At 48.7% G+C, this 15,521-nt stretch overlaps 5 protein-coding genes across 5 annotated transcripts; 3 read left to right on the top strand and 2 right to left on the bottom strand.

Moving 5' to 3' along the window:
* Positions 1-4,903: 4,903 nt before the first annotated feature.
* Positions 4,904-5,536, top strand: Aud_001974 (uncharacterized protein; the record flags this gene model as incomplete). The annotated part of the gene is made up of 1 exon (XM_043295976.1): positions 4,904-5,536. The coding sequence occupies one exon, from the start codon at positions 4,904-4,906 to the stop codon at positions 5,534-5,536; it is 633 nt and encodes a 210-aa protein (XP_043151911.1).
* Positions 5,537-5,880: 344 nt separating this feature from the next.
* On the bottom strand, positions 5,881-7,289 carry Aud_001973 (TauD/TfdA family dioxygenase; the record flags this gene model as incomplete). Its single annotated transcript, XM_043295975.1, has 4 exons — positions 5,881-6,079; positions 6,135-6,431; positions 6,498-6,864; positions 7,031-7,289. 4 exons carry the CDS (start codon positions 7,287-7,289, stop codon positions 5,881-5,883), a joined length of 1,122 nt encoding a protein of 373 aa, XP_043151910.1.
* Positions 7,290-7,949: 660 nt separating this feature from the next.
* Positions 7,950-9,084, top strand: Aud_001972 (sulfotransferase family protein; the record flags this gene model as incomplete). The annotated part of the gene is made up of 4 exons (XM_043295974.1): positions 7,950-8,076; positions 8,154-8,329; positions 8,381-8,484; positions 8,559-9,084. 4 exons carry the CDS (start codon positions 7,950-7,952, stop codon positions 9,082-9,084), a joined length of 933 nt encoding a protein of 310 aa, XP_043151909.1.
* A 493-nt stretch (positions 9,085-9,577) lies between these two features.
* Positions 9,578-11,005, top strand: Aud_001971 (fatty acyl-CoA reductase; the record flags this gene model as incomplete). Its single annotated transcript, XM_043295973.1, has 1 exon — positions 9,578-11,005. The coding sequence occupies one exon, from the start codon at positions 9,578-9,580 to the stop codon at positions 11,003-11,005; it is 1,428 nt and encodes a 475-aa protein (XP_043151908.1).
* A 3,165-nt stretch (positions 11,006-14,170) lies between these two features.
* Positions 14,171-15,302, bottom strand: Aud_001970 (zinc-dependent alcohol dehydrogenase; the record flags this gene model as incomplete). Its single annotated transcript, XM_043295972.1, has 2 exons — positions 14,171-15,150; positions 15,194-15,302. 2 exons carry the CDS (start codon positions 15,300-15,302, stop codon positions 14,171-14,173), a joined length of 1,089 nt encoding a protein of 362 aa, XP_043151907.1.
* Positions 15,303-15,521: the final 219 nt, after the last annotated feature.

Raw genomic sequence — 15,521 nt, 5'->3', positions numbered from 1 at the left:
GAAATCGTGTGCCGCTCGGTTGGGTGTGCCGCTCGGTTGTGGATTACGTTAGATTATATGTGTTTACTGTATGAATTCTGTTAACGCGGATTGTACAACTTAAATCAGTAGATAAAACAGAACAAAATGCTATGACAAGGGAAGCAACAGAGTTCCACAGTGTAGGTTGACAAATCTTTTACCCCAAACAGTAGGAAATGCTTGACAGTAAAGCTTATTATTATTGAAAGTCAGGGTTGACTACCAAGCACTCACCTAAGCTATCAATGTCTGCATCTCATCAGCCAACGGTCAGAGATACCAGAGCGCTGTGTTATAGATGAGTCCTTTACTTTTTGGGCCTCGAACCTCAAGTATATATAGCCCATTTAGAGAGAGGTATTCTAGCTATTAACTTACCATTCCTGCAGATTAACTAGTTGTGGTTATTCTCTTGTTCTAAGATGCTTGCTATAACTGGACTTTACAGTCGATTTCAACTGTTAACATTCCTTGTAGGTCGCTAATCTTAATTACGTTGGATTGTGAGTAAAGATGCCCCTTGCCGAAAGCTTTCCGGTGGGTGTGCCCTGGATCGGATTGTGAATATAGACGCATACTCTTACAGAAGTATCGCCGAGAGGAAAAGCAAAAGGATATATAAAGTATCACTTTTTTCGCTGAATGTTATCCATCTCTTGTTCATTCCTCTTCGTTCTCCTTTGCCACCCTAGCCAAACAGAGAAGGTAAGGGTTGTAAGCAGTACTGTGGACAAGCCGTATATCCAACATCTGTCGGATACTAAGAATGCGAGACGGCCATCGCTCTTAGCATCTAGAGCGAAAAAGTTGGTGCCGAAGAAGCTGCAGACCAAGCTTGCAGGCAGATAAAGCATAGTGACTATCGAGATAGCGTACATCGATTCGCTGTCTCTTTTCGTGTCCCGTGCAATATCAGCATTCTTCCGAGCTATTTCCGGAGAAGTTAGACTAACGCGGGTGGCCGTGAGGTTATAAAGCTACAATGTTTAGCACGGAGATTAGTACATGGCTTGGGCAAGCCTACCAGTTCAACGAGATTTTGAGCTCTTTGCTTGCGACTTTTACATCTTCTCTTCCTATCTTCGCAGACATGCCGCAAACATAGGAAGGCACTCTTGATGCGGCTCTCGGTCTCGGCATCGAAGGCAAACTTGGCCCCAAGAGAAGAACACTCCTGGGAAAGCAAGTCGAGGTCCAAAAGAATCTTGCCTATCAATGAATAATCAAGTTCGTTGGAGTGCGTTAGAGTGATTAAAGCTCGCAGGATTTCGTGTAAATCCTGAATTTCCTGTCCAAATCCATCAGCGGGCCTGGTCTTGATCAACGTTCCGTCCAAGAGCTGTGATTCAATCGCTAGTAGTTTCTGGAAGGAGTTATCCAGGGGCTTATTCCTGGTATCGATCACATGATAAAGAAGCACGAAATGGCTCCAAAATGGATGAAGGAAGAACGATCGTGTCTCTGACAATTTCTCAAGTCTTCTGAAGGATTCTGTTTCGCGGTCCCTTTCCGGTATGGTGGAAGATGCTGCCGCTTGTCTTTCCGAAAATAAGCATATTGAACGTTTGTTTCCTAGCTCATACCGGTAATACACGAGGTTAAATCTTCGCTCCGAAGGTTGTAACTGAGACGGGATATAATTTCGGGACTCGGGCTGATTAGCCGTGCCAGCACTGAAGCGAATGTCTCGTGGCAGTGAGCAGGAGTATCATTAAAACAGCCACGTTCAACCTACCCAATACCCGATCCAAGCCGACTCCATGAAATGCTGAATGATACGACTGTAGCTGAGGGGCCCTGAGATCCAATCCTAAGCCAGAAATAAAGTCACCGTTACCTTGGTATTTCCGAGCTTCGTTCAACGTGTTAGAAGAGACGACCCTGGTATATCGATGTGAGTGTATTACGCCATTTGCTATGAATGACAGTGGGCTTACAAAATCAATGCCTGGGCATTCTTGGGAACAGTGTGCAATATCTCCTGCGTTGCGTTCTGGGAACAGCTAAAATCTGCAACTACGGAAGTCATTAGTACAATGGCTTTGTCCTGATTAAACTTACAGTCTTTTTCTCTCAGGAGCTTAACGTCAATCCTCTCCTGGATATCTAGCTGGACAGGGCAAAAAAATAGAAAGTCCGTAATCTGTGCATCGGCTATTACTAGAAGACGTGAGAAATATTGAGCTGGTTAAGAAGATATTCCAGAAGAATCATCACCCTTATTAGAGCTTTGGGAGACCATCATGCGCAGCAATAGTACCAGCAATTTTGTGCACATACCATGGAAGAGTTAAATGCAACGAGCAGAGAGTTTACAAGTCATGGCGCACTTAGATGCTTTATATGATAATCTCACAACTTGGGCACATGCAAGGCTGAGGTGTATTTGAAAGGGAAATGCTCTACAGGTACTGTACGCGTCGCAATGACGAGTTATCCTCGCTGTGGACAATGTCAGCCAGTAACTAAGCGCTGTCAACTGTGGGGTGTAATTGTACATGCATGGTTCGCCAACACGGGTGGCCTAAAACGTGCGAGGAATCGACTAACCATGCACCTCGATTAAGGCTGACTGTGGGCGACAATCAACCAGCACCCAATATGCTACTTTGCGGTGCTTTCCTCTTTCCCAACAAAACCCATTTTCGTCTTTGCCCTGGAAAAACCCGGGAACGGTGCCTGAATTAATCAAAACATGAACTGAGGGAGATGAAGAATGCTTGCTTCCGAGCCTACCTATTCAGGGAATATAGCCGGTTGAGTCCCCTGTGGCTGTGGAACTGCTTGGAGACACACAGACACGAGCCACTCTTTCGAACAGAATTTCTGCAATAGTTAACTTGGCCAGCCTCAGGCGCATTTGAGACATCAGGGAAAGGTGCGAGAAAAGGGGGATGCCTACGATCAATCCATATGGACAGAAGGGAACCTATACAAGGAAGAAGGAGATAGTAGTGTCTATGTTGCTACTCCAGAAATAGGAATGTGTTTGCTTTGCAATTGAGAGTAGCAGAATACAGTTGCTGAGGAGCGCGCGTCGATGGCTCCTGTCTTTGGATGGCGCATGTTTTGGAATTGGATATATGACTCTTTCGCCTTCGGGGGGTGGAGCGGATGACTGCCCGTGAGGCTACTGCAACTCGCGGCATGACGAATAGTGATTGAAGTGAGTGAGCAGCAGGGTAGTTGAACCGGGAAGGTCTTCACGTCAAAGACGGATCAATTGTAGGGCTTTAACGCTAGTACCAGGGACGGAGTCGTGAAGGTCGAGGGTTGGGGTTCCCATTGACTGGGAGGGCAAGACTAGCAAGGCAGCATTAGGGGTGGTCGTAACGAAGAACAATCGACCGTCGGTCACTCTCCCAGAATGCGAAGGCATCACACTGATCGGCGAGACTGGACAGCCTGGTTGATAGGTGTTGAAAATGAAATACCCAGTCCGGTAAGGATGATCTTGGTATCATTCAGTTCATCTCATTGCGCTACATCTGAGCGTGCCACTTATTGAGTCCTAACTCACTGGTGTGACCGCGAAACCAGCGTGCACCCATTGGGATCAGCTTGCCTGACTGGTTTTGCCGGAGGCGCTGCTCCACACTGAGGCAATACTACTTCTCCCACCAGATGATCCAGGTGGCCTAGGTCGCCTGGTTGGCCTCTCCCTGCTCTAATTCCTGCTAGATTGTCCACTCAGAACTTGGTACCTGCTGGTGTAGGGAATCTCAAGGCAGGCGCACCTCTACTATAGTAATATAGATTTCCACATCCCACCTTATTAGGGCCCGCATGCTGGTGGTCACTTCACCCCAGCAGCTGAAACTGATGATTGGCCTATTGATCTGGCAACCCCTATCGTCCCTGACCATCATTCATCCACTGGAATCCCCCTCCCAGACCCTATATGGCTAGCTGTACTACCTGAGTCCGCACTAGATGGTTCTTCTAGGGATCGCGCCCCCACACCTAACTAGGGCATCCAAGGATCCACCAGACCCACTAAAGCTGCCGGTGGGACAACACACTTTCTCCCCTTATTTGGCCAGAGTATACAACCAAACCGAGCCCCATGCTGACCTGAACCAATCACCAGTACTGTAGCCTGTGGTAAAGTGTGAAAGATCATGATGTCAGGTGTTCGCAATACCTTCCCCTTATAATCTTGCTACCTCTATGGAGCAATTAAATCTTATTGCCCTAATTTGGCTGGGCAATCAAATGATCCTATGAATCGTTCCACACCCCCTATACAGCCCTACCTCTCCACAGTGGATCTGCTCGTTTACCTATGTCTCCTCCCACTTAGAGCCTGATCATCTCTATATAATATACTCTAGTCACTGCGTTTGAAGAGACGGTAGGTTTTCAGTATACAAGATAAGATTCACATATATATACCTCCAGGGCTGTGCTGGAATGAGGTAAGCATGGATTTACTAACAGAGCATCCACTAACTACCTTTCGTGTCTAGAGGACATTGTTTAAGTGGCATGATGGAGTAGCTATGGAGTACTACGACTCTAGTGGAGTATGACTGGGTTCAGTGTCTCAGCAAGGTGATATCCTTTTGATAATATCCATCATTGCGGTACAATATTGCCTGTTGGATTTACTTAAGATCCCTGTCACTCCACTAAAACTCCATGTTTTTTGATGAACTCTTGACCATTGTCTATCCACCTGGTATAAATTGTCACGAAGCAAAGCGAAACTTCTCGTATGCCCCAGTTGCACTTGCTGTTAAATAAGATACTGATTCCATATCCTAGAACCTAAGAAACAGCAATTCTGCAATGCCGACACAAGGACTTCCTCAATTGTTCTTCCGATACTTTCCCTCATTTATCATCTTTGCGTTGATCTTGTGCAACACCTACCAATACTATGTTGCTTATGAAGACTGCAGTCTCGGCAATCGCCTTATCTTTGCCAACCTTAGCTCATGGCTCGCCATCGCCTACTTCTATCAACGGCCAGCCTCTGCCGGACCGGTGGCACCAGATCGATCTCATTGATGCGAGCGGTGTCGAGTATCCCGAGTACGCTCAGTCACTCGTGATGGGTCTAACTGGCAATTTTACCGAGGTTGATCTTCAGAAGCGCCGTCCGGATGATGTCTGCAGGTACATCATTACGGCAAATGCCTGTCTGGGTATTGGAAGCTATGTGGTTGGTTGGGCGAAGAGCATGGCACAGATCATCAAGGATCTCTCGAATAACCACGATTGTGGTGTCATCGATGGCACCTATCGGGATATCAGATACGTGTTCTATGCTTCGGGCCGCAACTGCGATACCACTTCCCAGCAGGACACCATTGCAGCTGCGATTAACAAGTATATGCAGAAGGTTGATAACGGAAATCTATGCCACACTGAATGTCTGCGCATTACGCACGGTGGTACCTACAGTGGATGGCTGAAGGTCGGCCCGAAGAACAGCTTCAAGGAAAATGCCTACTGTGGCACCCACTTGAACTTTGATCATTGTATCTCAGGCGGCAATAACGATATCTAAGTATCCCCTTGAACTGTCTCGTTCAGGCAATATGTTTCCTCCTCGCACCTGGGACACAGACTTCCTACTAACCTCATCAGGTTTCGCCTCTTGCTTTGCTGTTCGGGATGAGTAGCGGGCATATGTTTCTTGCGGGGTTCTGTGGGTCGTCCTCGCCCAAGGATTCCGCGCCCTCAACTAGCCGTGTTATTCTGTACGATGCTCATGTGTGGTGCTAAATGACTCTAGGAAATGTTTTGAATTTAAGGCCACGAGGTGTATTTGAAACGGCATAGTGTCTTGTTATCCATGGTATATGCCACTAATTGCTCTAGACCAAATTCACGATAGGGCCACTTGTAACCTCATCTTATACCATTGATTTTGGCGGGTTGGGGAATTTTATTGCCCCGGGGTCTCGCACTAAGCACGCTGGGCTCCAACGGGAAAACCTGCGTGTTCGGGTCCACATTGTCATACGCCAGGCTATGGGACTGCTTCATTGGTTCTGGCACTTCCCACGCAAGTTGTGGATCTCGTAGCCAGAGTCTCATAAGATGACGCCTGTTTCAATCAGCATATTAGAGCGCGTAGGTTCCGATCCACAGGATAATCATACTGCTGTTCAGGAGAATCTGTGTAAGCCTCTCGAGCATGAAGGAGACTCAAATTGTTGATGTACTGGATGTCCCCTTTGTGGAAATCCAGACGCAGTTGGAATCTCTGCGCCAGAAAATGGAGGGTATCCAGCGCCTCGGCCTGTGCTTCGGTAAGGGGCGGGATCCCCTGTGTCCTCGGAGTTTCAGGGGCTCCGGTGAAAATCGACGTACACAATGAATAATGACTCTCTCGGGGGTTGATGTAGTCGCCGGTTGATAATGCAGGACCGGCCTCATTTTGTAGGCGTAACGGCCGGCTCCAAATCTATGATAAGGTACGGGAGTTACGACGATGTTGAATGCTCGAGAATGGCGGCACTTACGTGTCATGTGGCCAATCATCGGCCAGGGTTTGGATGAGATCGGGCCTTGTGCTCGCCAGATGGTTGTATATATGCCAGCTGCTGGCGAGCTGACTGGCGCCTCCTTCGGCCGCAGGCTCGAGACAAAGCAAAGAGACAATCTCTCCAAGATCGGTATGAAAAGTGAGTAGCTCGGAAGTGTACATACCAACCCCAATGTACTCTTTCTCATCAGTTTTGCTGAGATCCTTGACGTGAATGAGAACAGCCTGCGAGGGTTTGCCAAAAACCTGACGGGCCCGCATAGGTGCAACGTGAGCAGAGAGGCCGGCGTAGATGATTGCATTTTCTTCTCGTGTGTACTTGTCCACCGGAACACCCCGCGCAACTGTAAATCCACGACCATTGTGCAGCTCGTTGGAAACCTCTCGCAGTTTAGTATGGAGATTCCGGAGGGGGAACGTCTCCGGGCTGACATAGCCCATCGGCCTCTTGAGGCCATGAGTCGGGACCTTAGTCAGGGGAATACAGTTATTTCGGCTTGGGATACTCACCCTGAAAGTGTCTCAGAGCCTGGTCGATTTCCTCCAGGTCTCCGCAGCTTAGTTTGTAAGTCCACTTGTGGCTGTCTTCCTGAAGAGTTTGGCCATCCCACACCAAAGGAGAACTCAACTTCCGAGGAAAACCCTTGGGTAGCTCAGTTCCCAATGTTTCCGTCTTCAAGCGACGTTCAGTCCTCGCGCGCCACTTTTCTTCGTTCGGTGCATAGTCGATGTCTGGCTGTTGCAAGGTCGGATCGGTGGTGCCGAACATGGAGGGCGTGATTTTGAGGAGTGGCGATTGACTTGCTATAGGTATTGATAACGCGTACTATAAAGAAGACTGCTACTTTTCTTGTGGGAACCTCTGAAATAAGTAGTGTTATTTGCATCGGTGATGTCTGATAATAGGGGGGCAGTGGGGTCTGTGTCAGGCCGATGTAAGGCAGTTTCTCCCCGCAGATGCCATCTGCATAAGACGCCTAGTACCTGTGGCTCCATACACACCGCTCCTTCTGATAATCTCCAAACACAGAGACCTAGATGGGACGTGGTGTAACTTGGCAAGGCTTCTTGTGTGAATTCTTCTATTTAAAAGTTACATGCATATGCACTATCGTTGTAAAGGTGTCTGATAATCACAAGAATAGAGGAGGTTCCACACACTCTTTGGGCACCAACCAGCCTCAATATTACCAGCGTTGTTCGAAATCAGACAGTAAGTACGCAAGTAATACTGACCCGACACGCTGGCCCAAACTTCCTAGATAGCGTCTTAAGCTGTCCAAGCTCTCTGCTACTATTACATTTATATAATTCCTCCTCCCAACACCTTTCCCTTCCGTTAACAGGGGCGAGAGAGCTTGCGAGTGGGATTCGGCATATCATTTACCCTGCAGATCTTTTTCATATTTTGATTTTACGATCTTTCGCTATGCCCTCTCAAGTTTTCCGGTTTGCAGATGGAGATGTGGTGACGACGGACATCGATCGTCGCTATTGTTCGCGAGAGGTACCCATGAGAGTGCTAGCTCTAGGACTTTGTCGCACTGGCACACTATGTATGAAATACCCACCAAATATCCTTTCTGGAAAACGCGCCCCCTAACAAGCAATTACTACGGTAAACGGGGATTAGCCTTGGTCAAGGCGTTGAAGACTCTTGGGTATTCCCATGCCTATCATGCAAATGATGCTATTTTTGTCAACCCACAAGACTGTGAACTGTGGCTCGAGGCACTGCGTGCAAAATTTGACGGCAAAGGAAAGCCATGGGGTCGTAAGGAATTCGACCAGCTCCTTGGACACTGCCAGGTAGGGGCCAGTGCTTTCGCTCATGGGACCATTTAATGACTTGCAGTACAGGCAGTAACGGATATCCCTGCAATACTGTTTGCAGAAGAACTGATTCAAGCCTATCCAGAAGCAAAGGTGATTCTGACTGTCCGCGATGTTGAAGACTGGCACAGGTATGTATAAATACTATTTACCGTGGTCTCATCATTTGGACTGTTGCCTGATGATAAGTGCAATCTCCCAATAGATCTGCAAAGAGTACTATCGACGCCCTGATAACATCCCCAGCTTTCCACATTTTCAACTGGCTAGATAGGATCCTGCGCTCGAGGACACGTCTTGTGCGGCCGGTATTTGCAAAAGCCTGGAATGAACTGTTCGAGGGAAGTCTTGAGCAAAATGGTCGCCGAGTATTTCACGAGCATTGCAAGAAGATCGAGGGGTTGGTGCCTCCGGAAAGTCTCTTGATTTACCATGTCAAGGAAGGATGGCAACCTCTATGTGAATTTCTCGACGAACCGATCCCTTCTGTCCCTATGCCGCATGAGAATGAAATGAAGCTCATGCAGCAGAAGTTCCGAAAAGCCCTTGTGTACAATGCCCGACAATATGTTACCTCTATCTTCTCCATTCTGTCTTGTGCCTCGTTTGCATTTCTTATGCTCTCTGCTCTTTGTGGGGATGATCTTGTCGGACCGAAGCTCCGTGCGGCAATGACCAGCGCTTGGAATCTATCAAAAATGGGGTTGTCTTTTGTATCTATGCTATGGTAGTGACAGTGTCTTTTATCGTCTATGGGCCCAGCGCCCACTTACGATCCATCTGCACAACATATCTTTCCATATATTTAGCTTTTGGTACTAGTGTTATGAATGGGGTTGGTGCATACCAAATGTCTTAAAAAATAAGGTTCCAAGCAATTTTATAACAATCGCCAAAAATTGGGTTGAAAAAGAGTGCCTCCACCCGGCGATAGGTCGTCCAGTTCCATCCTGATTTAGACCTTGTCGCCCGAATTTGTAGCACCCTTGAGCCCATGTGGCCTGCAGGATACCCCGCTTGTGAGATGGTCAGTATTGCATTATGCTTGCATATCTATCCCCAACTATACCGGTGTTATACGATGTAGATCGTTCGTCGTGCGTGGTATCTGACCTCTTAAATGGCGGTGTAGCCGAGACAAGCGGTATTTCTCTAAGGACTGCTGCCCTCGGTAAAATATTTCGATAGGCATATACAGTTGAAGGATTAGTCTTACCCCCGAACATGATGCCTCTGTCTGAAAACTGTATCCTGGTGACCGGAGCGACTGGGTTTCTAGGAAAGGTCGTATTGGAACATCTCGTCCGTCAGCATCAGGCCTTGAGGGTTCGGAAGATCATTATCCTAATTCGAGAGAAAAAAGGAACAGATAGCCAGACTCGATTCCGAGACACTGTTTCCCCATCACCATGCTTCTCGCTTCTACCATCATCGTGGACCGATATCGTAGAGGTAGTCACGGGCGACTTAACTGCGGTGAACCTTGGCTTTGACCCAGTCACATACAAACGGCTTTGCTCGGAAATCACCCATATCATCCACTGCGCAGGCTGTGTGAAGTTCCATCTGTCCCTGGCTGAAGCTGCCGAGGCAAACATTTCTACTGTGTTAAGCCTTCTGCAGTTTGCGCAAAAGTGCCCTCATATCAAACATTTCGTCAACACGTCAACGGCATACGTGATTCCTCACTGTTTTGGCCCCATTTACGAGACGCTGGCACCGCTGCCGGGAACTGCTTGGGAACTCTATCAGGGTATGTTGAGTGGAAGGCTGTCAACAAAAGAGGTTCTGCATCAGTCGAGGCTTGCCAACAGTTACACCTTGTCCAAATCCGTCGCAGAGCACCTTTTGGTTGCACGCAAGGGCCGCGTCCCGTTGACAATTGTGCGACCTAGCATTATCTCCGCCAGCTGGCATCACCCATTCCCAGGCTGGATTGATAGTCTGAGCGCCTTTGCGGGTTTCCTTGCCGCCTACGGAAACGGACTTCTCCGCGTCATAAATGCCGCTCCTCAAACGATTCTGGACATTATCCCCGTCGATGAGGTTGCCACACGACTCATAGGTGCAGCACTATCTTTAGACGGTTTACCGTCCACCTCAGACGAAGGAGTCCGGATCCTATACGCGACAGCATCCCTACTGAATGGACTGCCCATCCAACTCATCCGCTCTCAAATGACATCCCACTTTGCACGGTTTAAAGCCGTATCGTTTCGCCAACCGCACGTTCATTATCTGGGTCCACATGGGATCCGATTCCGCATATATGACTTTATACATCAGAGTGTCCCGTTGTGGATGGCGACAGCACTGTCTGCTGTTCAGGGAAAATCGAAACAATTGTACGAGCTCAAGTCACTTCGTTACGGTTTGTCACGCCTTAATCATGATTTTCATTACTTCACCCATCGCACGTTCAACTTTCGACCCTCAATCCAGCTCCCAGACGAGTTCCAGCCGGAAATCTACCTCGAGGTTGTGCTGGCGGGCGTACGTCGCCATCTACTCCCCCGCGCGAAGGCGAATGAGCCGGGGAAGAGCAGTGGTAGGCCAGGGTCGCTTGTTCAGAATTTAGTCCCTCCACATTGGGTTCAAATTCTTGCCATCACAGGCGTGGTGCTTAGACTGGGCATATATGTATTCTTTTAAAGGACCATCAAGAGTGGATTATGCGAATATTTCACCAAGGCTGGATCACACACAAGGCAGATCTCTAGGAAATCAATAGTAATTAATCTGTCAGATTATATAGTAATTTTATGATAACTGATATTTCCTGTAAGTTCGGCTCACTAGTACGGACAACTATTGGGTCCTCACAAGCGCTACGTGCAATTGCAGTCGACGGTGATTTTGCTACTGTGACTCTCATACAGCTATGTATGACCAAAAGGATTAAAGTTATTGAGGTTCTATTTATTGCAGAGACTGAACAGGGTATTACCGATATCCAGGCTGGACCCCGCGATGCCATCTGTGGGCCCGAAGAGCACAACAATTGTAGTCCAGACGATTTCTATAAGACTTCGGGACAGATCCTTCCTCGCCTGCAGCATCTTCGTCTTCAAGTTGGTCGTCTCTGTCCGGAATTTCTAGGGGAAGCCGCCTTGGGAAAACACAATGCAGATGGCTCCGTCTGAATCGAAGAGTCCAAACCCTGCTATGCTCACAATTTGAAGTCAATGGCGGTGGAGGTGGACAGTCCCTACCAGAAAGCTAGGAGCCAAGATGTGCCTGACAATGACTCCGGAAGGAGTAGACACTGTCTATGATTGCCATACCATCATTGCCCTTGCTGAGGACAGGGATTGGAGAACGTCAATACTTGGAACAAGGCTCCCTGCGTCTTTGAAAAAAAGGGATGCCGTCATGGCTGAGCTAGAGGCTCCCTAGGAGTTTGTATCAAAGTCTGAGTGGAGAGTGAAAATAGTGACACACTGCCTTGCTCACATACCAAGGTTTAACCTTCACTTTAATTACTTTGGTGAGGTATACTCTACGTGAAACTGCAATATAGTCATGTGCACATGGACTAGCATTCATCCTTGCGTTAACGGGGGCTCCTTGCAAAGAAGGACCTGAACAGCCTTCGCATGCCACTCCTCTCTAATAACTGAGTAGAGTCATCCAACACCAAACGCTGACCTGAACTTGTACATGAGAGGACGGGAGAGACAAGACGACCCACAAGGACCGTTGAAATAAAACGTAATCACAGGCTATACCCAATATATGCAGACAGCAGGATGTACCAACTTACTTCCTCTCTGCAAAAACTAGAATATTCGATATAGAATGATCAAACAATGCGTAGCAGTATCCATCCCAATAGGAAGTTTAGAACTATTTTTATACATACTCACGTACGGGCCTTTCTAATCTAGTAACATCCGTAAAGCCCATCTTTAAACCATTCATTCCACGAAATAGGGACCTAAGTCATCTCTGCACCTCCTACTCACATCAATTTGTCCAAAATCGGTGTTGCTGTTTCGTGGGCTGGGAAATGATAGGGGTTGACAGGAAAATATCGCTGCGTGGGCGGAATATGTCGAGTGCACTCGAACCACTGATCTAAAAGGTGCCAAGTCTTCCATTTCTAGCTAGTACTAAGTAAAAATGATGGTGCAGCAGATATCCAACAGAATATTGGGGTGTGGAAACTCATTAACTGACCCACCCCCATCATGCTATTCTGATAGAGTCACGTGAACAATTCCAAGCTCCATTCTTTGTTTACATAAACAGCAATTGAGTTGTCACCTGATCACTGGCGCAAGATGACAGGAGGGCCAGTCCAGGCCACAATACCCCGACATATCCTTGAAATCTTCCTGATCTGACACTACTTTTAGAATCAGCGTTTTCATGTCACCCGCTTTTGCATATAGCTGGAAGTATTTGCCCTGACGGCTTTATCGACCTACCCTCATATCACTTGACTGCTGTCCCATTGTCAAAACTCCTCTCACGACATGGTTCTATATAGACTCGGCGAGAAGTCTATATCCCTAGAGTTGCCCAATGCCACGAAAAAGGAGGTAGACTTCACTAACACATCGTTTTTCACCACCAGCCCAGGCCGGTGAGAGCTTTATCCAAGGATATTGATAGACGTCCTGAACCGGCACCCATCAGATTTGAAAATCTTAATCTGATCGTCAAATTTGGCCGTTATGTTACAACTACAGAGGCAGTGAACCTTTGGATGATTAAGAAGGTTTTCGGTGATGAAGCGCCGGTGCCTGAGCTCTCTGGGTGGCGGGTTGATGAAAAAATCTATGTTTTCATATACATGGAGCTAATCCGATGCCCAACTCTTGCAGAGTGTTGGGGCGATCTTAGCAACTTGGGAAAGAGGGCAATTGTGGAGGAGCTATCTCGGATCATAAATAATCTGCGCAGGCTTGCGCAAGATCCTTCCGATCGGTTTATCGGTAGGACTGACAGCTAGATGAACTTTTCGAGAACTGTTACCCCTTACTCACCTCTTATCTAGGTTCAGTCAACCGGCAACATTTATTAGACTGTGTGTTTGAGGACCAGCCGAGAGATGGCCCTTTCCCAAGCATAAAGGCTTTCAACGACTGGTTTGCTTTGTTACACCAACTACGCTTCACGCGCAGATATGATGATCCCAATCGGTGTTTACTGCCGGATACTGGGGCGATTAAATTTACCCATGCGGATCTGAATCCGCGCAATATTATTGTTTCCTCTGTCAATCCGAGTCGAGTTGTTATTGTGGACTGGCAGCAATCAGGATGGTACCCGGACTACTGGGAATATTGTAAAGCCCTCTATACCACCTCATACAAGGAGAGTGGCGCAAGATCTATATCGATCAGTTCCTGGAGCCTTGGACGGATGTGCACTTGGTGTTTGCTGAGTATACCATGGCTTTGGGTGCCGTTTGGCTTACACCCCAAAAGCCTGCTTGCGTTTATGTGGCACGGAAAATCTTCCCGTTCTGCCGTGGTAGGCTGCAGTGCACGGATCGCAACAAGTAGACGTCTTCTGTTCAGCGTAGACCAATTCCGTGAGTTGGAGGGTCTTGTTTAGATTGGACGATCTGAACCGCCTGTGGTCCAACGTATCCTTTTGCACTCTTGAATTTTTGTTCATGGCGGTCTCGACCACACTTTAAAGGCAGGTTTGAGCTTAACTTTGATGAGATATACTCAAATGAAACTGCTGATAGCCATGCATTCAACCTTGCATTAATGCGGTCCTCGCTGAAGTAGGACAATGCGCGTCCAGAAGCGGGTCACATGATCGGCACATCCCATCCCTCAATCTGCCGACCTTCAAGATTTATCGCTTGTTAAAGTCGACCACAATCCTGCCCGCAACCTCTCCCCTTCGCAGTTTTTCGACAGCCTCCGGTAATTGATCGATGGGATACACCTCACAAATCTGCCTCAGCATTCCTCGTCGCGCAAAGTCCAGCGCCGCCGCCGTATCCTTGCGACTACCCACCAGCGTCCCTTTGATCGTCAGGTTCTTGAAAATGAACCGGTTGGGATCATCGCCAACAACCACCGTCTTGGCCGGCGCCAGGCCGATGCACATGACAACTGCACCGACCCGGTCTCCCACAAACGACAGCGCTGTCCGATAAGCCGCCGGCGCCGTGACGAACACCCCGTGCGCGCCGATCCCATCTGCGGCAGCCACCACCTCAGCAGTGGTGTCATCCGTCTCGGCGAAATCGACAAAGGCCTCCGCGCCCATCTCCAACGCCAGCGCGCGCTTCGCTGGCCCCGTGTCCACGACGATCGGCCGCATGCCCATCGCCTTCGCGAGCTGCACACCCTGGATCCCCACGCCGCCGCCCCCGCCAGGGAAAACAGCCCAGTGGCCCGGTCGCAGCCCCGACTCCACCAGGGACCGGTAGATGGTCGAGGCGCTACACATGATTGGGGCGGCGATCTCGTCGGGGACGCCGTCGGGGATGGGCGAGGCATAGCGGGCGGGTGAAACGAGGTATTGCTGGTATGTGCCTGCGGTCATCAATCCTGTATGCACGGCCGTCCGGCAGTACGTCTCCTTGTCGCCCCAGCACAACTCGCACGATCCGCATGTATCCGTCAGCGGCTTGATACCTGCGCGATCGCCGACCTTGAAGTTGCGGACGTTGGCGCCCGTCTTGACGACGATACCTGCGCCTTCGTGGCCGGGCGACCGGACGCCGAAGAATGACATGGGCGGGGTACCGAGGTCGTTTTTCATCATGTGGATGTCGGATGAGCAGAGGCCGGTAACGTTGAGGCGGATGAGGATGTCATCGGGGCCTGCGGGTCAGCTTCTTGCCTTCTATTTAACGGAGAGACACACCTGGTTCTGGCACCGGGACCATTTCCACCTTGACTTGGAAGTCGGGGCCTTCATTGACGACGACCCCGGCTTTGCAGTGGGTGGGGATTTCGTAGATTTTTGCGTCCATGTTGCTGTAGATGTAGACGTAAACGTAAACGTATTGTACTGTCTCGATGCTCCAATCTACTGTGATTTATGGGAAAATACTTGAGCCAGTGCGGAATGTTCCCGCATACGACCCCTCACTTCGGCATCATCATGTCTGCTATATACCGGTTGTTTCTTCCACATCCAGTATTCCAGTACTTGGAGAGAGAATGTAGTGGAATGCATCCGCTGTCTGCAT

The sequence above is a fragment of the Aspergillus udagawae genome (genome assembly GCF_001078395.1).
Source record: "Aspergillus udagawae IFM 46973 DNA, scaffold_10, whole genome shotgun sequence".
NCBI classification, from domain to species: Eukaryota; Fungi; Ascomycota; class Eurotiomycetes; order Eurotiales; family Aspergillaceae; genus Aspergillus; species Aspergillus udagawae.
Note: the sequence above shows the minus strand (reverse complement) of the source record. Positions and strands in the feature narration are given on the sequence as shown.